We start from the raw sequence: 23,083 nt of genomic DNA on the forward strand, positions 1-23,083 counted from the left end.
ATATATTGATTTAATTAGCATAGCTCTTCTTAGACATCTTTTTTTTTTTTTTATGCAAAAAGGTGGTTTTATTAAAGCACGGGGACAGGCCCTGTGGGCAGAAAGAGTGGCCAGCTCTTAGACATCTTAAACTAGGGTTTCTGGAGTGGGCGCAGCACATGTGCCCCCAGATAACCACTTATTGGGGCCATTGCTGCACCCTTGTTTTGCTAGTGGACAATGATGGCAATTATTCTAAATCCAATGGAGAATTCATTGGGAGGGCAAATAACCTATGGCGAGTTGCTTATTGTGTGTGTCAAGTTACATGAAATAAAAAAAACCTTACCTATATTGTAAACCTAATTTTGAGTGCCTCTGAGGAATCTAGGGTGTGTCCCGTTCTTCTGTGGGCATGGTTTATGTTGCCCCCTTCCTCCCTTGAAGGGATATTGGCATTTTGGGATCAGTTCTATACTTAGTTGTCTATCTTTAACAAGACAGCCTCTAGCAGCTACTAAGAGAGGGTAGCTGTGCCAGGAAGTCCAAGACTGTACCTCAAAGTCTCCCTCAAAGTGCATATAACCTAGAGACTCATTTATGCTGACAAAGGCATAAAATACATCTTCCTTTATTAATTTCTCTTAAGCTAACAGGCTTAAAGGTAGATCAAGAGAACAGAAACTAGCATAAATATGTGCTTTTGACCAGCTGGGAAAGTTCTGTTTGCAGATGTCTGTGTTCTCCAAGCACCCAAGATATGCAATGAATAATGAGCTACTCTGCCCTTATTACTCCCAGCCCAACACAATCCAAAATGAAGAGCTTGTCTTCTCTTCAAGGCCAAGGGCTTTGCTTAGGATAGCGTATAAACCTCAAAATTAGAAAACCAGATTTGAGGGGCTCCCGGGTCACTCAGTCAGTTAAGCCTCCAACTCTTATTTTCAGGTCAGGTCCTGATCTCAGGGTTGTGAGATCAAGCCCCACATCAGGCTCCAGGCTCAGCTCAGCACAGAGTCTGCCTGAGAGTCTTTCCCCTCCCTCTCCCTCCTCCTCTCCCTCCCTTTCTGCTCCTCCCTCCACTTTTGCTCTTTCTCTCTCACTCTCTCTCTAAAATAAATAAATCTTAAAAAAAAAAAAAAGGAGATCCGGATTTGAATCCCAGCTCCACTACTCTTGGGCAAGTTGCTTGATCTCTCTGAGCCTCAGTTTCCTTATCTATAAAATGGAGAGATCATTTCTATCACCTTCTTCATCATCACTTTATATGGTAATTATGAGGACTAAATAAGATAATTTAGGTAAAATACTTAACAATGTACCATATATACTAAGTTCTCACTAAAAGTTAACTTTGTAGGTCAGAGCCTAGCACAAAATGTGGCATACGATAGATATTCAGCAAAACTTAACACACACACACACACACACACACTCATGACCTGTATCTTGTTTGCAGGAACAGGAAAAATCTCTTTGGGAATGCTGAGTTAAAAAGCTGTTACAGGACACCTGGGTGACTCAGTTGGTTGAGCATTGACTCCTGATTTCACTCAGGTCATGATCTCAGGGTTGTGAGATTGAGCCACATGTAGGGCTCCATGCTCAGGGGGGAGTCTCCTTGAGACCCTCCCCCCACCTCTCTCTAAATAAGTAAATAAAATCTTAAAAAAAAAAAAAAAGCTGTTACTAAATTCTGAACTTTAGTTTTCAGATCTTGACAATGTAACTGGACTCATTTTGCTATTTAATCTTGCTCATGACTTTGTCTCTTGTCTCCCTAACTGATGACTTCTGCTGGACCCTTGCTTTTCTATGGTGAATTCATAGAGCCGGCTATCTGAGCACAATCTCTTCTTTCCATGACAATGCTCTTGTCTTCTTTATAGATTCTGATACTTCTCAGACCCAGAACCTCATTTCCTTGCTATAGTCCTGAAGCAGCCAAGCGTTTTGAACGAAAACTTTTAGAAATCTAGATATTTGTACCTGTGTGCCAGTAAAAACTGGAATCCACTTCTCTATTGACACACTGATTCTAAATCATGGATCTGGGGGAAGAGAAGTTAGGATGACAAGCCCTGATGGTTGGTCTAGGGCACCCAACTCCGTTCAATATTTTATCCTGTTATGATTAACATTTTTTTAAAAAGATTATTTATTTATTTATTTATTTATGAGAGAAAGAGAGCATGAGAGAGAGCGAGAGCATAAGCAGGGGATAGGGGTAGAGGGAGAAGCAGACTCCCGGCTGAGCAGGGAACCTGACCTGAGACTCGATCCCAGGACCCCAGGATCATGACCTGAGCCAAAGGCAGACACTTAACCAACTGAGCCACCAAGGCTCCCCCAATTAACATTTTCCAAAATCAGTTAATTACCACTAAATATACACGTGTTCTTCCTCTGTCCAAACTCCTCTTCAACTCCCACCAAAAACAAAAACACAACAATACATGAGCTTCTCCAGTTGCTGAAAATTTACATAGGAGCCAAGCCTGTTTCTGAAAGTTTCAACTCACCCAATCAGATGAAAGACTGGGGGAAAGGGAAGGCATTTATCAAGTTACACGGAGGGCTCCATCTGTTATCTTAGACCTTTGTTACCCAAGGGACACGAGAGGAGATACTCGAAGGCAGTGTGAAAGAGTTTTATTTTACAGATTCTTAGTCCAAAGATTTCAAATTTGAGAGAAGCAGCAGCAGAAAAGGAGAAAAGTCAAGTAGGTGTGATGAAGAAGCTTCCATCCTGGCATTCTACCGACAAGAACCAGCGTCGAGAGTGAAGGTGCCTCTTCGGCCGGGATCTGTCCGTTCAGCCACTATAATAAATGCAGCCAAAGGGGCAGTCACTTCTCGTCAGTCGCAAAGGTCTCGTTTTTGAACCTCACCCTCACAAAAGCCATTTCTCATCATGCCAAACCAACAAAAGAAAGTCATTTTTTGCATGGCTGGGGTGTTAAGCTTCGTGTGCGCCCTCGGAGTGGTGACAGCCCTGGGAACACCGTTGTGGATCAAAGCCACCTTCCTCTGCAAAACGGGGGCTCTGCTCGTCAATGCCTCTGGGCAGGAACTGGACAAGTTCATGGGCGAAATGCAGTACGGGCTTTTCCACGGAGAGGGCGTGAGGCAGTGCGGGCTGGGAGCGAGGCCCTTTCGGTTCTCACGTAAGTAACAATTGCATTTCAATTATTTAATACTTTAGGCATACTCTTTCAACTGTTGCAAGGGATTATTTTTAAGAGCCTTGCCCTATTACAGGCCTTTTAAAACAGATGTGAACCCTTTGAAATAAGTCGGTCTTTTCCGAGAGACTTCTTCTTCCTAGTTTTTATTATTTTGTTTTTATTAATTATTTCATTCTGTTTTTATTATGACAACATATAGTTAATGAGCTGCGATGGAATTAAACTTTGAAAGGATGAGCAATTAAATTCTTAAATATTAATATTTATGCTAGAAATTTCGGTATCTTTTTAAAAGGGGAGGGGCGACCTGGAGAAATAGAAAGCTGTAAGAGAGGATCTTCATTGTGTTCTTTAAAAAACAACAACAACAAAAAGGGATCAGTGTCATGGGTTCCTTAACCAACTCTAGCTGCTTTTCCACCTTGCTCCTGACTTTGTACACTGTCTACCCCTGTATTATCCCTGCTAGGACCTTTCCTGCTGCTAATATTCTTTTTTTTTTTTTTTTTTTTTTTTTCCTTTTTTAACCAATTTGAATCACTTGGCTAGAGAAATTTAAAATGATCTGCTATGCTAACTGGGAAAGAAATAGATGCCTATTTAGTATAGAAAATCTGCAACTGATTCACCTTCAAATCATGTAGAGAATATGAGACAGATTTTCCTGTTCGATTTTTGTGAAATGGAAATGTTACCCGCAGTATTTATAACCTGTTTATCTTAAGAAGGGAATTTTTAAAAAATTACCATGTGAATAGGCAACTCATTAAATGAAAATTAATAAGAAGTCATTTGTTATATCTCTCACAACACACATTCAGAAATTATTATTATTTCAAAAGGGCTGGTTTGGAACAATCTTATGAAGAAACCACCAGTAAATTACTGCATAAATCACTCTTCAGGAAAGGAGGTTACCAATTGAGGCATTTAAAATGAATTATTATTTTGCCTGGGTATTTTTTTTCTCTAGCATAGGTAGAAAGCTAAATTAATTGAATTTATTATTAACCTATGCAGTGTCTAATTAAATTTCAGTGTTGGCCTATTTATATTTCTGCAACATTCCTTATATCTTCTTAGCAGTCATTGGACACCAGCCTTCACTCACATAGGTTATTAGGTGATATGAATTGTCACAGGGCTCCAAAAAATCCCCACGAATTAGTCTTTAGCTTTTCAAAAAATTATCATCACTAGATTTGATGAAGTGAATACCAACTCTTTTCACTGAATGGCTTTAGTTCATTAAGGTAATGGGGCTGTTAGAGTTGCTTAGCTTTCCTTAGGGGGGAAAGAGAACAAAGCAGAATATCACATGATTTGCAACTGTATTAAAAAATAAAAAAGGAAAAAAGATGAGTGAAATGATTTAACCATGAGTCATTGGCAGCTAAAGCGTGAGTAAAGCTTCTCACAAACGAATTTAGACAAAAGCAGGGAACATACAGTGAATTTTCTGGAGCCTTTGCATTTTGTACAGTGAAATAAACTTTACTCATACCACAAGACAGGTTTCAAAATAATATGTTCTCTGAATACTTACTAGACACTAAGCATATTTTGTCTTATTTAATCCTCACACAACTACATTCCTCGGTGGTTTGATGCACGGTTTTTTTATGGCTGTGTTCTCTGCCGGCCCCGTCTGTGATGCGGTTGTTCTAATCACCTGTCCCTCCCTCCTTTGGCTTTTATGAGGACTCAGAGTCAGTGGGGTTTAAACCATACCTTCATCTGTCACAGAATTGCATTCGTCCCCATGATACTCTGAACAATTCCCCCAGCCTTGTGAAGAAAATCTGACATTTGTTTGTTCTGTGGTGACAGCCTCTCTACAGAACCTCTCTAGATGCTAGACCTGTTAAAACCTCATTTATTTCCATGAGACTCAGCAAAGTAGACTTACAGTATCACTTTTTCTGCCTAAGCATATAAATATCTCTTTCAGTGGAAGCTGAAAGAAAGTTGGGAAAACTGAATACCTCCAATGGATTCCCTAAAAAGCATAATTCTCATTTAAATGAACAGCTCTCTTGGTGATAAAATCTTCCTAACCAATGTGCCTTTAGAACACACTGCACCCTCTAAGTTTACACTCCTGTTGCAAGATAGCTTCATGGTCCATATCACCCTGCCAGTGATGTTCTAACCACGTATTCTGGAAGGAAGAGAGCCCTCTGATATTCTTCCTAAGAGAAAAGTATAGCCCCATTAATGTAAGAGAATGAGAGGCCTAAACCTGTCTTCTCAATAATGGCAAACTTCGAGCAAAATCCAGAACCCCCAAAGAGCTCGGGGTAGATGATTTTCTGTTTCTTCCAGAGCCCAACTTATGATTAGGGCACAATTCCTTTCCCAGAACTTCCACCTTTCTCATTTTCCCTTTAGAAAGTTATTAAGCAAACATATGGATTTTAAGAAACTTTCCAGTGTAGAAGGAATGGAAAAGGCAACTCATCGAAGTATCAGTCACTTCTTGACCAGTTTTCTTCACGTTGTTGTGTTATCATCAGTTAATATGAATTTACATTTCAAATCTGTGGGATTGCTAAATGCTTCTTTGCTTAGCAAACTTTTTCATTTAGATCAGTATTGGTCAACGGAAATACAATGCGGACCATAAACGCAAGCCACATTTGAAACTTTAAATGTTCTAGGAGCCATATTGGAAAAAAGAGTAAAGGAACCACACGAAATTAATTTTAAGGATAATTTTCTTTAACCCAAGATATCCAGAATACTGTCATTTTAACATGTAGTCAATATAAGATAGGAGATATTTTACTTTTTTTTTCCAGTGCTTAGTCTTTGAAATCCAGGGTGCATTTTACACTTATAGCCCATCTCAACCCAAACTAGCCACATTTCAAATGCTCACTCGCCATTTCAGTGTGGCTAATAGCTATCACAACGGGACAGTGCTAATTTAGCTAGAGATTTACTCTGAGTAAACTCAGCATTGACAGTGTCCATATCCATATTCTAAATGACTTTTTGCTTGGTTCTGCTGTACAAGTTGATGTGTTATTTTTATGGGCAATGCACGTGTCACTTTTAAAACACAGACACATAGTATAACATGAGGATAAAGAATGGACTAGAAAAATATTAGGCACTGTTGTCATGTTTTTTCCTATTAAATGTTCCCTGTTGACCACTCTATCTCTTTTAATTATAACAAGCATCTTCCCTGCCAGCATGCACAGTTATGCTGGGAAAACTTCTGCCTCGTTTACTCTGGCTGATTCTCATCCATTTAGGGGTCAGTGCTTCATTTTCTAGAGGTCACTAGCATTCATACCTAGCACACAATTTCATTCATTATAATGAAGGACTGTTTCCCTTTCAAGGAAACACAACTGGTGGGCTTAATTTTTCCTGATATGTCACCTGTAAAATTTTAATGATGCTGTTTAAATTCTAACTGTAGCCATCAAGAGAAAAACTGCCAGTTTTGAGCTTAGTATGTGTGGGTGGGTTTCTGTTTTGGTGGTTTGAAACACTGCAGAGCATCATCAAATACGATACCCAAGAATCATATGGTATCAATCATTCCTAGATATGCTGATCTATTTATTGCCAAGATAGTTCAATGAGCTGGTAAAAACATATGGAGGGTTTTTTTTTTTTTTTTTTGAAATGTGAAAAATAGTATCTAACCAATCGTGTATCACAGCATGCAACTTCAGTCATACTTTTAAAGCATTTTAATTGAGACCTTATGATTGAAAATTTGTTAAAAATCTTAACAGAGATTTAGCCTACTTCATATTTTTAAAAAGCAGACTTTCTTTACCAAATGAGGTACGTCACCCAGATTACAGAGAGGATGTTGAAGCTATTTGTGTCAGCAAGCAGGTGGCTTCTCAAATAGATTTTGGGGTACAACAGTTGGGACTCGGGGTCTCTGCCACCATTGCCGAGAGTCGTCACTGTACCTCCATGGTCTCCTGCGAGCGTGACTCCCCCACCTGCCCCCGATGCTCTACTACTCACCATCCTGCACATCCTGCTTCTCTCCTATCACCCTGCCTGCCCATGGCAGAGCTGCAAAGGTCTTTATGTACCCCTTCTGAGAACACTGCCTGTCCCTCCTCCCTTCCTTAATGGATGGTCTGGTGGGATAGAAACCTGTGGAGTTCACCAGGGAAGACGCCCTAGTGGGAAGAAAGGGGGAAGACAGTTGTACCATTTCACCTCACTAGTGTGGGTCCTCCTGCCTGTTAGCTCAGGACCCTCTTGTCTGGTCTCACCCATTCCAACAGTCCAGCAAATAGAGATTTTGTTTTCCTTCCATTGGAAAAAAAAAAGTGATTGTGGGATGGAAGATAGTAATGGTTGAGAAGCACTAGTGTAAAAGGAAAATCTTCAACTTTTCTTGGCCAAATAATTGTTTCCTGCTTTGTCCTTCCCAGACCTTGATGTTCACTCTATTATTTCAAATCACCTTGGATTATAAGTCTTTGAGAATGTGTATATCTCTGCAAGGAGATCCTGAGCCATCAGAAGGCAGGGGCTGGGTATTCTTCATCCCCAAACTCCCTCAAGCAGGACCTAGCACAGTGCAGGTCACAGAAAGGTGCTTGATAAATGTTTGGTAAAGAGACACGATTGAGATTAAGTAACCTGAGTTTGAGGCAGGTCTGTGTCACTCACTGGGGATTAGATTGGAGCAAATCACATTTCATTGGTTTTCAGTTCTTGCATCTGTAAAATGGGAGATGAAACTGGGTGATTTCTAACATCTCTTCTAGTTCAGACGCTTTATGATCTATGTAATGAGGGGCTGGCTGTTCTAGACAAGGTCCTTCCAGCTTTAAAATTGCTTGACCCTTCTACTCTGTCACTTAGAGCCTCCGCTGACAGATTCCAGCCACTATCGTCAGAAGTGGGGATTTTGTGTGCCTTTACTCTTTGGTCCTCAGAGCCCATGATTTTTAAAGTATTCTGAAATACCTACCATTTATCAGGACCCAAATGAATTTTGTTATCACAGTGAATGCTTCTCTTCCTCCCCGTCAAAATCTTTTACTATTTGTGTGGGAAATGGCAGGTTAAAGGAGGAGAAAATGAAGAATGGGATGCTAGGGAAAGAGAAAGAGCAGCTATTAACACCCACACGGTCTAATGGCATTATTGAGGAAGCCTAAAGGAAGGTCAAAATACAGTGAGAGGCTGACCTCCCACTTCCTCCAACTTTTCCCGGAAACTTCTCTTCCATCTTCACTGGAAAAACTCCTCTTTCCTGCATTTGATTTCCTCATAATGGCAAGACATTAGGAATGAGCAGTATGTTTAACACTCTCAGGGTTTTCTTCACCCAAAGGACGAACTGAGCAGACATCGTTCTCAAATTCGTAAGAAATATCAGCCAGGAAAAGACAGATCTTCTTCCCTAACAACTGCTTCCAGTACCCTTACCAGGAAGAATCCCTCACAGAATCAGCCTCGTTTGACGATTACAGTTTTGCATACACGTGTGCACACATGCATGTGCACGCACACACATACACACTCAAGCACACACCTTCCTTTCCTTGAAATCACTCTTCACCCTAATGGTCAGTAAAGTCACTGACCTGGGCTCACCAGAGACATGAAGTTTGGGGCTTCTGGAACTTAACCCTGATGTGTATCAACTTCACCTGTTGGAGGAGGACTCCAAATCATTCTTACAATTTGTCGCTGTGCTTTCTCTTCTAATCTCCGAGGATAACTTATCTTCCCCGAGGATGTTCGGACACCTCCGAAGAAAAAATACTTATTTCAGCCGCCCATTTCCTGGGCGCCTCCGAGGCGCCAGGCGCGGGGCATAGGTCATCTCCAGCCCTTATGTGGGAGGTGTTATGATGCTATTCCTCCTGAACTAAAATGGAAAATGTAAACTCAGAGAGGTCACAAATTTCTCAAAGTCACAGATCGAGTAGGTAGCCAGCCTGAGACTGAAATTCAGATGCATAGGATATTGGCCACATCTGTCTCCTTACCACAAGCGAAAAGGACACAAAAAAATGAAGAAAATATAAGAGTGCACTTCAGTTTCACACGCCAGTTAAACAATGATGTCGGTACTTCACAACAACTGGATCTTGTATACCCGTGTGATGGCACTTGGCCTCAGCACTTGAATTCATTCACTGCCTCTTTGTCTCGTATTTCGGTGGCCCTGATGTCTAAGCCCTAATCTTTGACCTTTGGAAGGTAAAATTGTCAAGTCAAAGCCTGTTTAATAATCTAGGCTGAAAAAAAAAGAATCTAGGTTGAGCAGGTCACATGCTTAGGGCTAATCTTTGGGTTATGTCATCATATCACCTTGATGTTGACAATTTATGCCGAAAGAGGAGATAACTGATTGCGCATGCGGCTAGCTGATGTAAGCTCACTGCCAATGAACATCTTCATGGTATGATCTTCAAAGTTAGTGACTTGGACTGCAACCATTATTTCGCCACAGCAATGACCAAAATGGCAGGTTCTTTCCTGTGGTGTCATGAACGGTTTCAAAACAGGCAGGGACAAAAAGAAAAGCAGGTACACAGCATTTGCTTCACTTTAAAATCTGGCGTTTTATGAGGAGCCAATGGGTTAGAATTAGAGTGTAAGTTAAAAATCTCATTTTGTTTGTTTGTTTGTTTATTTATTTATTTATTTTTAGGTTTTATTTATTATTTACTTGACAGAGAAATAGCGAGAGCAGGAACACAAGCAGGGGGAGAGGGAGAAGCAGGCTTCCCGCGGAGCAGGGGGCCCGATGCAGGGCTTGATCCCAGGACCCCGGGATCATGACCTGAGCCGAAGGCAGATGCTTAACGACTGAGCCACCCAGGAGCCCCCCATTTAAAAAAAAACGAAAAGTAAAAGCTAATTTTTATCTCTGAAGTAGATCGGGGTTTCATAAAGACTTTAAAAAAAAAAAACCTTATTTAAATTAAACCATGAGAAATTCGCCTTTCAATCCAGTCATGCACCGAACTACCCAGACTGGCTGTGAGATGATACACTTTTTATTCCAGGTATGATAGAGCTGACTAATAGCGAACGGTACCTGGCAGACTAATTTATGCAGGATTCGTATTTCGCTCCCTCTCAGCATGTTATAACTGTAGCAAAGCCATTCTCGGGAGTTATCACCCCAACCTAATCATACCCTGTGGATTTGGAGCAGTTAAATGGGTTCTGTTATCAGAGACACATATGCGCCAGAGCAGCGTCGTCCCTCAGCCACCATGGGTGATTAAGACTCACCGGTGGGGCTGCCTCTGAATTGGGTTGAGTCAGGTAAATGCACTTCAGCTGAGAGAAATTCAGGCAAGGTACTGAAAAATGGTATTTTAAATGGTTCTATCCTACCGTCAGGTCTCTTCCTCTGAAGTGCTGGGGTCATGGATTTCCTTCTCCCTGACCATGCGGCCATCTGAAAGAAGCCCGGCTCAATACCTGGGTGTTGATGGCGGCTATTAAAGGAGGTGAACTCACTGAGCTTATGTCAGGGAATAGCTTTCCCTGGATTTTCATAATGACTGGCTGCAGATGGGCTGAGGGCAAAGTCAGATCAAGAGCATTTCTGTAAGAAGAAAGAAATTTTCCCTCTTGTTCCCTTTCAAGAAAATGAATCGCTGAGCACCAAGGGGCCAAATGTAACTTCTCTTTTTACACACCTTTTATGTGGAGAAGGACGAGTTGAGAAGGAAAACAGGACCTCTGCAGCCACCATATGGCTTTAATCTAGTAAGAAGTTGCGGCAGCACTGCTGGCATCATTATCGGAGGCCGTCTTCATTCTGAGGGCTTCACAGATGGTGTTACCTGCATTTTACATCTGGCCAGAGGAAGACGAGAGGGTTGATGAGACCTACACCATCAGGTCAGCGGTCCACAACCCTGGCTGCACCTTAGAATCACTTGGAGAATCTTTAAAACGATGGATGCCAAGGCTGCATCCCAGGCCAGTCGAACCAGACTCTTTGGAGGTGAGGCCTGAGGATTGGAATGGTTTAGAAGCTCCCAGGGAGATTCTAATGTATATCCAAGGCTAAGAACTACGGAGGCGGATGGTGGCCAAGACAGGCGGGAGCAGGTGAGAAGTCCAGAGCCCTCCACATTAGGGAAGAGAAAGACCACCAGAAGGAGGGCAGAGAGGAACAGTGGTATTTAGCACTGTTTCCATGCAGGTGGGAGGTTTGGGGATCCTTAGCTTCTACTCCTTGAGCTGCATATTTCCATGAAGGGTCTCACACTTTCCCTACACCCTCCTGGCCTCAGAGGGAATGAGAGATCGGATTGAGGAATCTGAGTAAGAAACAGCATACTCGGCTCTCAGCCCTAGAGCCTTCCCCTCTTTCCAAGTCTGCCCACCAGGGATAGGAGCCTGCTCTCCACCTGGTCAGGATCAGGGAGCCAGGACTGCCCCGGACTGGGAGGCTTTCAGCTGTCCAGCCCCGCCTGTCACTGGGTGGGTGAGGCTGCCTAATTCAACAGAACTTGGTGGAAGATCTAAGCCACATCCTCCAGCACTTTATCAGAAATAAAACTAACATTTTGACCTTCACCTGCCTGCCTCCTGTGGAAGGGCTCTGCTCCTTCCAAAGAAACTATCAGGGGTCCCTTTAGAGGTGTGCCATCAGCCTAAAAGTCATTTAAGATAAGTCATTATACAGAGAATGTCCAAGAAATTGCACAAGGGAAATAGAAATGAGGATGAGAGCAATATATCAGATGCTGAGGAAAGTGTGTGACAGGTACCAAAGAAGTAATTAGCTATAAATCTAAGGTTCCTGGATTATTTACAGGAATAGTCACCCACCTGGTCAGGGAGGGAAAAAAAGGTAAAAGTTTGAGCTACCAGATAGACAGTTTGCCTGAATTCCATGTATCTAGCGACTCCTATGGGGGGCAGGGAGTCTTTGGTCTCAATGTACAGATAAGTGCTCTGACCACCTGTGAGCCAAAGAGTTCCCTCCCACCCCCAATGACTGATCATGAGATTTGAAAATGCAGACACTCTCACAGCATTGGGTTCTTCTATCTCCCACTCCTCTTGGTGAAAATACAACTGCCCTGCCATTCTCATCATGTTAGAAAAATATTTAAAGTTACTTACAATGTACATAGAGCATCCACATAAATGATTCCACTTGTCTCCCTTGAAAATTCTGTGACTTATTTCTGTCACTACTCACATTTACACATAAGAGACTTGAGGTATACAGAGGCCCACGTGAGCAGTAAATGGCAAAATCAGATTAATCCCCAACTTTCCTAACTCCAAAAGCTATGCTTTTTTCAACCTGCCATGCTGCCTTTCAGTTAATGCCTGGCTATTTGTCTCTCTTCCCACCAGCTCCTCCGTCCTTCTTGCTTTGGTGTTGCATGATATTCTAACTACCTAATACTCTTGGTTAATGCCTCAATACAGGTTTAGATTGGATTTACTAAATTCCTGTTGAAGAGCTGTAGGATAAAAGATAGGATTGTTAGACTGGAATCAGTAATGGCTAAAAAGGAGAACAAAGTTTCAGGATAAAATATATCAGAGGAACCCAGCAGATAGAAATAAATTCTAAGGCAACTGAAATGAAAGCCATACATTTAGAGATCTCAAATAAAACATGGATTAACGGCAAGTAATAAAGGAACATACTTAGTTTGTAAGAACAAATGGTTCTTTATCTTATTCTTATTACTCTCCAATGATCTATTGAAAACAGCATGACTTTACATGTAAGACACAAATTCTTTGTAAGTTAGACTATATGTGCCCTCAACCCCCACACCCCCCGGGACGGGGGGAAAAATCATTGGGGCCTATTATGTGCCTAAGCATTCTAGACTCGGGAGCTATGAAGGGAAAGGAGAGAGGATGCTTGTTCACAATGAAGAATCTGGCCAAAGTGTTTTTAACTGATTGACAATTTGTAAAAGCACACAGGCACATCAGTCAAGACGGACTACATTATGTTTTAGTAACAAGTACGTTCATACCGCTCAGCTGAATCAGCAAAGATTGATCTCTTGCTCACAGTACATGGTCGTCAGAAATCAGCTGGAGGTCTGTTCCAGGACGCAGCCACCATCTGGAATGTCACCAGTTATTAGAACAGAGGGCAAGAATTGTGGAGGCTCTTATTCTAGCAACTAAATCCTCTGACCCGGAACAGACACGTGCCACTTCCATTTATACTTTATTGTTCCACAGCCGTGTCTAACTTCAAAGGGGCCAGGATGTGCAATCCTATCAGGAGCCCAGAATGGGGAAGAACCAGAATTGTAGATGGCTGGAGAGTACTAATTACTATCACAATTATTGTTTTTATCCAGAAAGCTCCAACAAGGAGAATTGCTCTTGGTCAGGGTAAGGCACAGGGGAATTGGAAGAAAGTTCTTAAGAACTAGATTTCACTAGATTGAAGAAGCCATTCTGAACAAAGGAATAGCATGAGCAAAGTTATGAAGAGCCTAATGTGGCCAGAGTACAGAAGACGTTAGAGAAAGGAGCAGAAAGGTCAGGCTAGGGAGGAAGGCAGTGATCAGAATGGGAGAGACTTTGCTGTCACGAGGCAGTGAATTTCATCTTGTAGGCAATGGGAAGCCACTGGAGGGTGTCAAGTGGGTTGGTGACAAGGCAGAAGATGGATTGGAGGACGACCAAAAGAGAGGTGAAGAGGCCAGTCAAGAGGCTCCTCCATCCAGTAGTTGGTGGCCCAAACCAGAGCATTGCCAGAGGGCTGCAAAGGAGGGGAAATATTTCCAAAATAATCAGATGCAAAAAACCAACAGAACTTAGTGACGTGAGGTAAACCCCAGGTTTCTGCAGGACAGAGAGCTGTAGCAATTCACAGAGATAAATACAGACAGAGAAAGTTTAGAGGGAAGATGAAATTCTTTTTGGTCATGTTTAGTGAGGTCCCCTTATAGGCCAGCAACAAGTGACATCCATCAGTTGCACAAACTTGGAGGTCATGGGAGCGGCCTAGAGTCAAGGTAGAGAAGAGAGCTCAGCAGATTAGAGGTGGTACTGGGACCTACAGTGGAAGGAGAGGTTCCACAGGGAGGGGAATCAAATGAGAAGGTGAACAAAGTGGGTTCTAGAAAACACCAATACTTACGGGTTGAGGAAGAGGGACTGGCAAAGCAGGCTGAGAAGGGAGGGTCAGTGAGCTGTAGGGGAACCAGCAGAGGGGAAACCAAGGGAGGAGAAACTTTCAAAAGGAAGTAATGGTCAGCAGTCCCAAACACCACAGAGGTGTCAAATAAGAGAAAGTGAAAATAGTCCTTTGAATTTTAACACCACAAGGTCACGGGGGACATTTTCTAAGGCAGTCCTGATAGAGTGGTGGGGAAGAGAGGTCCTCGTAGGAGCTGAGGAGGGAATGGAAGGCCAGGACTCAGAGCAAGGCTGTGGTCAGGCTCCTAGAGGAGCGCCATGGCCAGGCATATATGTGCACATGCCTCTGTGTGTGTGTGTGTGTGTGTACACGCGTATGTGTGCGTCCGTGGGTATGTTCACAATGGGAGGGTCTGGAGTGTGATTCTCTCCTGAGAGGATAAAGCAGTAGGGAGGAAAATGCTGAGGACAGACCAAAGAGGTAGGTAATGGATTGAGAAGGGACCCTGTGAGGTAGAAAAGGATGAGTGTGACAGCACAGGCAGAAGGCCAGACAGTGGACAGAAAGGAAAAAATTTCACTAAGATTAGAGGGAAGGTTGGGCACGAACCAAAGACAGCATGGCAATGGGGAAGTGCAAGGTGAAGGAATTCCCTTGATGGCCTCTGTTTTCTCTTTGAAATGGAAGAGTTCCATTCACTGGGTGTTTTCAGGCCTTCTGTAAGCTAGGCACACAAACTGAGGGAAATGGAGGCAGGGGTGTGATAGGTGCTTAAGAATGGGGGAGGACTGGAATATCTGACAAGGGACAGAAGAGGGAAAGCCTGGAGAAGACTTGGCAGAATGGCTGGGGGTTGCGGTAGACCACAGATCAGAGGCCCAAGTTGGAATGGGGGCACAGAGGCAAGGGACAGAGCCCAAAGGATAGAACCCCCCCACCAAATGATGGCGGGAGGGTAAATTTCCTACGGAGAGTTCCCCTGGGACTGCATTTGCACTCTGAGCCATTCAGTTATGCCTTACTCAGCTGTGTTTTGTAATAGCCGACTGCAGTAATGAGGGTCTGACCGCCTTTCTCCGTACACTGGGCTAGTTATGCAATGTGGATTTCCTGTCCCCCCGCCCCATCTCCTGTGACAGGTGCCTTCTATTCTGCTATTAGGAGAGTGACCTCAATGACTAGTTTCTTCTAGCTTTCTGTTTCTGATTAGATATCTTGTCAGAAATCTCTGCTTGCAGACTGCAGGGAAGAGAAATTGAGCTTTGAACCAGTAGTTTAATATGTATGTTACAAAATATAACTCACCCTCTTTAGGTTACACTGTATCAACACATGTACAGCATCCTTCTAGAAAGCACTCTGATCCAAGTAACTCTGTTCCTGGAAGTTCATCCAGAAAAGCTAGTCCTGCTCATCATCTACCCCCATAATAAGAAAGAAGGAATGTGCCTGAAGATGTTCGTTACAGCATCAGCCAGAATACTGAAGCCATGAAAGACAACCTGACAGACAGCAGTGCATCAGTTTGATGGAAAATCCATATTGTTACCTACATGAATTAGGAAGGCAACATGGAAAATGCTTATATTCTGAATGAGAAGTACAGAATATGACCTCAAAACCGCATTATTATTATAATATAGGAAATAAATATTAAGATGGACACAGATTTGAAACAAATAAAAATAAAGGAAAATCTTGTTTTTATATTGGTAGGATTGTGGGTGAAATTTTTATCTTAATTTCCATTTCATTGTTATAATGTTCATTTATTTTTAAAAATTCCTCTATGAACAGTTGAACACTTGAACAGAAACACAGTGAGGAGCAAGCCCATCTTCTCCTAATCCTCCTGCCCTGCTAACAAAAAAGAGCTTTGTCATGTTCAGGGTAGAGATGAATTCTTTTACAAATCCCAAACTTTAAACCCAGTTATTAAACAGCCATCAGTTTCCATGTAACAGGTTGACAATCCCCCAAATATGTTGGATTAAAATTTTTCTTTTAATAAAGAGATTTGAAATTCTATTCTGGTTACCAACCAGGTCTTTCAGCTTCTTAAAAAAAAAAGTTTCCTATTATCCCTCTGGTGATCTACTCTATTTTATCTCCATTGCCCCAGATTCTCTCCAAAAACTCTCTCAATCCAGTTTCTATTACCATCAGCAGCTTACATCAAGGTCAACAGCAACTGCTGGACTCTGTGGACAAGTTCAGGTTCTTAACCAAAAAATTCCCATCAGACTTAAAGCTGCCAAGCCCCCTCTTTTTCTCCCCTGGCCCTGGGCTCACCAAATGGACTGTCCACTCCTCTTCCTTCCCTTTTTGCCTTTGTGGTCCTAATTCCCTTAGTATAAACCACTGACTTCTACCAAGAAATCCTAGACCTGCTGACCACATCAGGCTCCCTCCCCGCATCCTACTCCAAGCAAAATGTATCCATCCAACATATATGTATCCCACAGCTACATCATGCATCCTCAATGGCTGCCATAATCCCCCTAAGGGAGTGAAAATTGGTTCTTGGCAGGGGGAGAAAAAAAAACAAAAACCTTATTCTTTAAAAAGTGTGTATGTGTATAAAGCACAGATATAAATACAATACAGAAATCAATACACAATATACCTGTGGTATTAAAATTTCATTGGGAAAGGGTGATTAGAAGTGTCTAAAAAGACTCCTGAGGCAAGGAGCAATAATGAAAAAAAAAGTTGAGAAAGACTGATCCACACTGTGCCAGGCATTCTTAGGTGCTAGGAATACAGCAGTGAATAAAACAGACCAAGAAACAAGTCATGAGAGAGACAAGTAAAAATATAGACTTGGTCAGGTGGTAATAACTGCTAAGGAGAAAAGTAAAAGCAAGGAAAGGGGTTGGAGAGGTGACTGGGCAGGGGGTGACAACTTGAAATAAAGTGGTTAAAGAAGGTCCCCCTGACAAAGTGGCATTTAAGTCAAGCCATGGAGGTGAGGGAGCAAGCCATGAGGATATCAGAGGAACATCCAGGCGAGGGAACACTATGTGCAAAGGCCCTGAGGTAGAAACACTCCAGGCATGATTGAAGTACAGTAAGGAGGCCAGTGGCTAGAGCACACTGTTCAAGGAAATGGGTAGCAGATGAAGTCAGAGGTCTGACAAGGAGTCCAAACACATAGGTCCATTGTAATGAGTTGGCTTATACTCTGAGTGAGAGTAGAATCCACTGGAAGGGTTTAAGCAAGGGATTGACATACACCAATTCATTGATTAAAGATCCCTCTGGCTGCTGGGCTGAGAGTAGATTGTAAGAAGGAGGGGTGGAAGCAGAGAGACCAGTTAGGAAGCCCTTGCTGTCCTCTGAATGAGAGATGACGGTGGCTTAGACTGGGATGGAGCAGAGGAGACGGAGAGAAGTGGTCAGATTCTGAAGGTCATGCCAACAGGTTTTCCTGATGGATTCAACATGAAATAGGAGAGTAAAAATCAAGGATGAGGCCAGGGAAGAATGGAGCTGCCAGCAACTGAGGTGAAGAAGGCTGAAGGAAGCAAGTGTGAGGAAGGGAAGACTATAGGTGCGGTTTGGGACACCATGAGATGCCTATTTCATATCCCAGGCAACATGTTCAGTAGGAAGTTGAGGACTTACAAGTGTGGGATTTAAGGGGAAATCCAGGCTGGAGATAGCGCTTTGTAAGTGTTTCTAGTAAAAGCCATGCTACTGGATAGAGCACCAAGGAAGGGAGTGAAGAGGGAGAAGAGAAGAGGTCCAAGAATGCAGTCATCCCTAGAGAAGTCCAGAGAGGAAGATGAATCAACAAAGCAGATCAAGATCGTAGCCAGTGAGGTAGCAGAAGCCGGAGAGTGTCATGTTGGGGAGCCGGGGGAAGGAAGCGTTTCCAGGAGGAGGCAGTGAGCCATTGTGCCAAATGTAGCCCAGGGAAGATGGGGACAAAGATTGACTGTTGGGTTTGGCAGCTTGAAGCTCTTTGGTGCCTTGGGAAATGTAGTTATCAGTGCAAGTGCGTTCAAGAGAGAAAGTGGAGGGAGGGAGGAGACTCGAGAATACAGCCAACTCCCGGAGGGGTTTTGCTCTAAAGGAAATAGAAAAAAAAGGAATAATAGCTAGAGGGCTTAAGTGAGGTGTTTTTTTTTAATATTTTATTTATTTATGTTTAGAGAGAGTGTGAGAGAGCGCACATGAGCTGGGGGAGGAGCAGAGGGAGAGGGACAAGCAGACTCCGTGCTGAGCAGGGAGCTGGATGCAGGGCTCGATCTCACCACCCTGAGATCATGACCTGAGCCGAAATCAAGAGTCGGACATTTAACCGACTGAGCCACCCAGGCGCCCTGATATATATATATATATAATTATTTTTTTTAAGTTGAGAAAATGACAGCATGTTACTTGTGTGCTGATGGGACTGATCCAAAGAGAGGGGGAAATGGACCTGGCAGAGAGAGAACTCCTCAGCAGTGTCTCTGAGGAGGTGAGAAGGGGTGGCCATGAACAGTGGTGGAAATGGCCCTTGGAAGGGGCACACCATAGAGACTTCTACTGAGCACCTACCCTGTGCTAAGTACTCCATATGCTGAGGTCATGCAGTCCTCACACATTTGAGAGAAAGGTAGAATTTCCTTTTCAGATAAGGAAGTCAAGGTTTAGGGAGTTCGCAGACTTAGAAAAGGAGCTGCAGTGTGAATCTCCTCTGATTTCAGAAGCCCGGTCCCTTCCCAGGCTGCCCCAAGGAAAACCTTCATTTTACAGAGAGAAACAGGGACCCTTTGACCTGCTCCAGGGCACACGGTGGATTAGAGCCTGGCGCTTGATTCTTGGCCCTCTGCTCCATTCTTCTCTCTTACGGAGCTCATCCTCCTCCATGCCAAATGGTCACTTTGGCTGAGGGTCTTGTTCATGTCTGGAAGAGCCTCCTCAGTCCAGACCTTATCCTCCCACTCTTTTTTGGTTTTAGTCAGGTTTATTGCAGTATAATTACATACAGTAAAATTCACCATTTTTAAGTGTACAGGTCTATAAAATTTTGACTAATACATAAAGCATGGAAATACCACCACAATCAAGGTACAGAATACTTCCATCACCCTCAAAATTTCCCCCGTGCCCCTTTTGTGGTCTATCTCCTCCCTCCCTGCCAACCTGGGGCAAAAACTGATCTGTTTTCTGTCATTATTTTCCAGATGCCATGTGGATGGAATCCTACAACATGCAACCTTGTGAGTGTAGTTCACTTCAGTTAGCATAATGCATTTCAGATCCATCCACATTATTGTATGCACCAATGGTCTGTTCCTTTTTATTACTGAGAAGTATGTTATCTTATGGGCGGGCCAAAGCTTGTTTATCCATTCACCAGTTGATGGATACTTAAGATGTCTCCAGTTTTTGGCAAATATGAATAAAGCCACTGTAAACATTTGCATACAGATTTTTGTGGACATATGTTTTTAATTCTCTTAGGTAAATACCTAGAAATGGAGTTGCTGGGTCATATGTTAAGTCTATGTTCAGTTTTTTTAAGCACGGAAACAACTGGATATCCATATGCAAAAACAAAAATTAACCTTGGCCATATAAAAAAAATAAATCAAAATGGATCACGAACTTAAATGTGAACCTAAAACTAAAAAATGCCTAGAAGAAAAACATAGGCAAAAATATCTGTGACCTTGCATGAGGCAAAGACTTCTTAGATTTGACATCCACAACATGATACATAAAAGAAAAACAACTGATAAACTAGAATTCATAAAAATAAGAACTACTCTTCAAAAGGCACTGATAAGAGAATGAACAGACAAGCCACATACTTGGAGAAAATATTTGTGAATTACTTATCTGATAAAGGGCTCATATCCAGCATGCATAAAGAATTCTCAGAACTCAATAAGAAACAATCCAATAAAAAATGCACATAGATATCAACACACTTCACCAAAAAAGATATGTAGAAAGCAAATAAACTCACAAAATGATGCTCAATATCATTAGTCATTTGGAAAATGCCAAGTAAAACATTGTACAATGAGGTAAACTACACACCTATTTAAATGGCTACAATTTTAAAAAGCTGCCAAGTGCAAGAATGCGGAAGGACTGGGACTCTACGCTGCCCGGTGGGAAGGTGAAATGGCACAGACACCCTGGAAAACAGTTTGCAGTTTCTTACAATGTTACCCATGCAGGAGCTGGGGGTTGGGGGCAGGGGGCAGGTGGACAGCAAAGGGGAACCCAGAAGTTTTTGGAACAATGAAATTGTCCTATATATTGATTGAGGTCGTAGTTACATGACTGAGTGTCAAAATTCACAGAAAATAAAAAGGGAGAATTCTTTACGATGTTAATTTTACTTTAATCTTAAAAACGGGGGCGGGGAGGGCATAAAAAGCAAAGACAGCAATACCCCTGTGTGACTAGGCAATTTGACTTCTCTGTGCTTCCGGGTTTTTTGTTTTGTTTTGTTTTTTTAAATCTATACATTGAGGATAAAATAGTCCTGTCTTTATATTGTCGTAAGAATGAAAAGATTTAAATCTCTCATTTATATTTCAATTTATGTTGTAAAGATTAAAACACGTAAGTCTCTCATTTATGCAATATAGGTAAAGACCTGGAACATAGCAAATGCTATATCATTTCTGGCTGTTATTTTTAGTCCTGTTATTATTACTCATGTATTGCTCTTTGAGGAAGTTTGGTGATGAAAGAGCAGAGAAAAGGGCACTCGGGCTGGGGTGGTCTGAAGATGGGGAGAGCGAGGCACATTGACTCACGCAGAGTGGAGGAAATCCATGAGAAGAGAATGAAAGACAAGGAGTCATTCTCAACGCACAGACCAATCCTGTCCTACTAAGGTGGCATCAGCCCTGCTTTAATAAATAACTCCCTTTCACTTGTCAACAGCTAATTAAGTAATTTCTGGAGGCCAGAAGTGACTTGCTGGATTTAATGACAGGCCCTCTGCAGCTCAAAATGTTCAAATCCTTTCTCTGTGTTATAATCCCAAACCTAAAAGAACGGAAAGACCAAACCAACCTACCTCCTCGCTACACCACATCCGATACGGTTAAAGTGACACCTCCCTATATTTATTTGAATGGTCTGCTCTCAGCTTCAGCCAAGCAAAAGTCACGTGAATGTTGGTCGGAAAATGGAGGGCTGTTACCAGAGTTCTGGCCGGTCATGACAGACTCAGGGAATTTTCATCAAAAACAGAAACCAGAGAAAATGTAAGTAACTGTATAACTCTCAGGGATTAGTGCCTTGCTGGGTCACTTTCTCAACAGAGTGGAAATTGTTAGAGACTTCATAAGAATTAGAATGCTCCATGTGACAATTTATTTTAGCTCCTAGCTTTTCTTTCTAGGAGGCAAATCAGTGCAACTTCTTTCTGCCTCGATTTTCAGACAGGCTTCACCTAGCTACCCTATCAGAGACGCTGAGGTTGCCACTTCTTTTAACAGGTGGGGAGATAGATGGAAGTGGGTTTTTGGATAACTGCTAGTAAAAACCAAATCAACAGCTGATAGAGCTAAGAATAGCAGGTTGGGTAGATGGTACGGTCTCAGCAGTTGGAAGCTCAGGAGGCCAGGGCATCGAGGAATAAGATTAGCTGCTTCACTCTGTGCCCCCAGAACACAGGGCGGGGGGCACAGAGGCTTAGCACCCACAACTTGAACGTCCACATTGCCACCCTGCCATTCCTCCAAGCAGCTGAGGAATTTCCTTATTTTATCTTTCAGCCCACCCATCCACATCATTTCTAATTGATAAGGACTTTTAAAAGTACATAACCACAATACCATTAATATAACCAAGGAAATCAATAATAGTCATGTAATATCATATAATACCCAGTCCATGTTCAATTTTCTCTGGTTATCTCAAAAATGACTTTTATAGAGCATTTGTTCAAATCACAAACAGTATCCATACATTTCATCTAGTAATAAATCTCTGAAACCTCTAATCTAGACGAGTCACAGGAGTTTTTGGTCTTCATTTATCCATTTATTATTTTTTTAGGTATTTATGTATTCATTGAATAGAGAATGCTTCCAAGGTGGTAAAAAAAAAAAAAAATCCAAAAGGTACATAATGACATATCTCTCAGTCTCCTTCTCCAGAAGCAATGCTACAAATTTTGTGTGTAGCCTCTAGAAACGGTGTCTGCCCGGATAAGCATGCCTGTCCCTGAGACTGCTCTAGCATGCTGGTTAAGAGCGAGGACAGGAGTTCAAATCTCCATCACTTACTAAGTACAAATCTGGGGTATGTTACCTCACCCCCTGAGCCCCAGTTTTTCCTGTAGTAGGTGGGTTGTTGAGAGAATGAAATCAGGTAAGTACTTAATTATGTGTTATTATATATATTCCCCTCTGGCTTTTTCCAAATGCACATTTCTATTAGTTTGGTTTTTGTTTTTGTTTTTTCACCTCACATATTTTGATGATCATTTCATACCTGTTCTTATAGATTCACATCATTGTTCGGAACGTTTTCTTCCCTTGGCTTCTTTGCTCTCCCACCCGTGGATTTGTTCCTAACTCACAAGCTCCTTGGCTGGTTTCTCTTCTCTCCTGTACAGGTCAATCCCCAGGGCTCTTCTCTCCTCTAGCTCCAGTTTCTCCACAGGTGATAGCCATTCCTCTGGCTTTACATACCAAGATGAGGCCATGGAGGCCCTTAGGTCATAAAATTTAAGGAGACATTCATGCTTGAGCTCGTGCAAGAGGGGGTTGATCCCAGAGAGTGATTGTCCCTGTAAGCTGCATGCCCTAGGCACCTTGCTGGCCTCACCCTAGTTTCCCCT

At 42.3% G+C, this 23,083-nt stretch overlaps 1 protein-coding gene across 1 annotated transcript in view; it reads left to right on the top strand.

Annotated features, from left to right (window-relative positions):
* The first annotated feature begins 2,893 nt into the window (after positions 1-2,893).
* Positions 2,894-23,083, top strand: part of CLRN1 (clarin 1) — a 35,327-nt gene continuing 15,137 nt past the window's right edge. The window contains exon 1 of the mRNA XM_032408335.1: positions 2,894-3,146. Within this exon, the coding sequence (XP_032264226.1) occupies positions 2,894-3,146 (253 nt within the window). The remainder of the gene's footprint in view (positions 3,147-23,083) is intronic.

This window comes from Phoca vitulina, unplaced genomic scaffold (genome assembly GCF_004348235.1).
Source record: "Phoca vitulina isolate PV1807 unplaced genomic scaffold, GSC_HSeal_1.0 scaffold10, whole genome shotgun sequence".
Classification (NCBI taxonomy): Eukaryota; Metazoa; Chordata; class Mammalia; order Carnivora; family Phocidae; genus Phoca; species Phoca vitulina.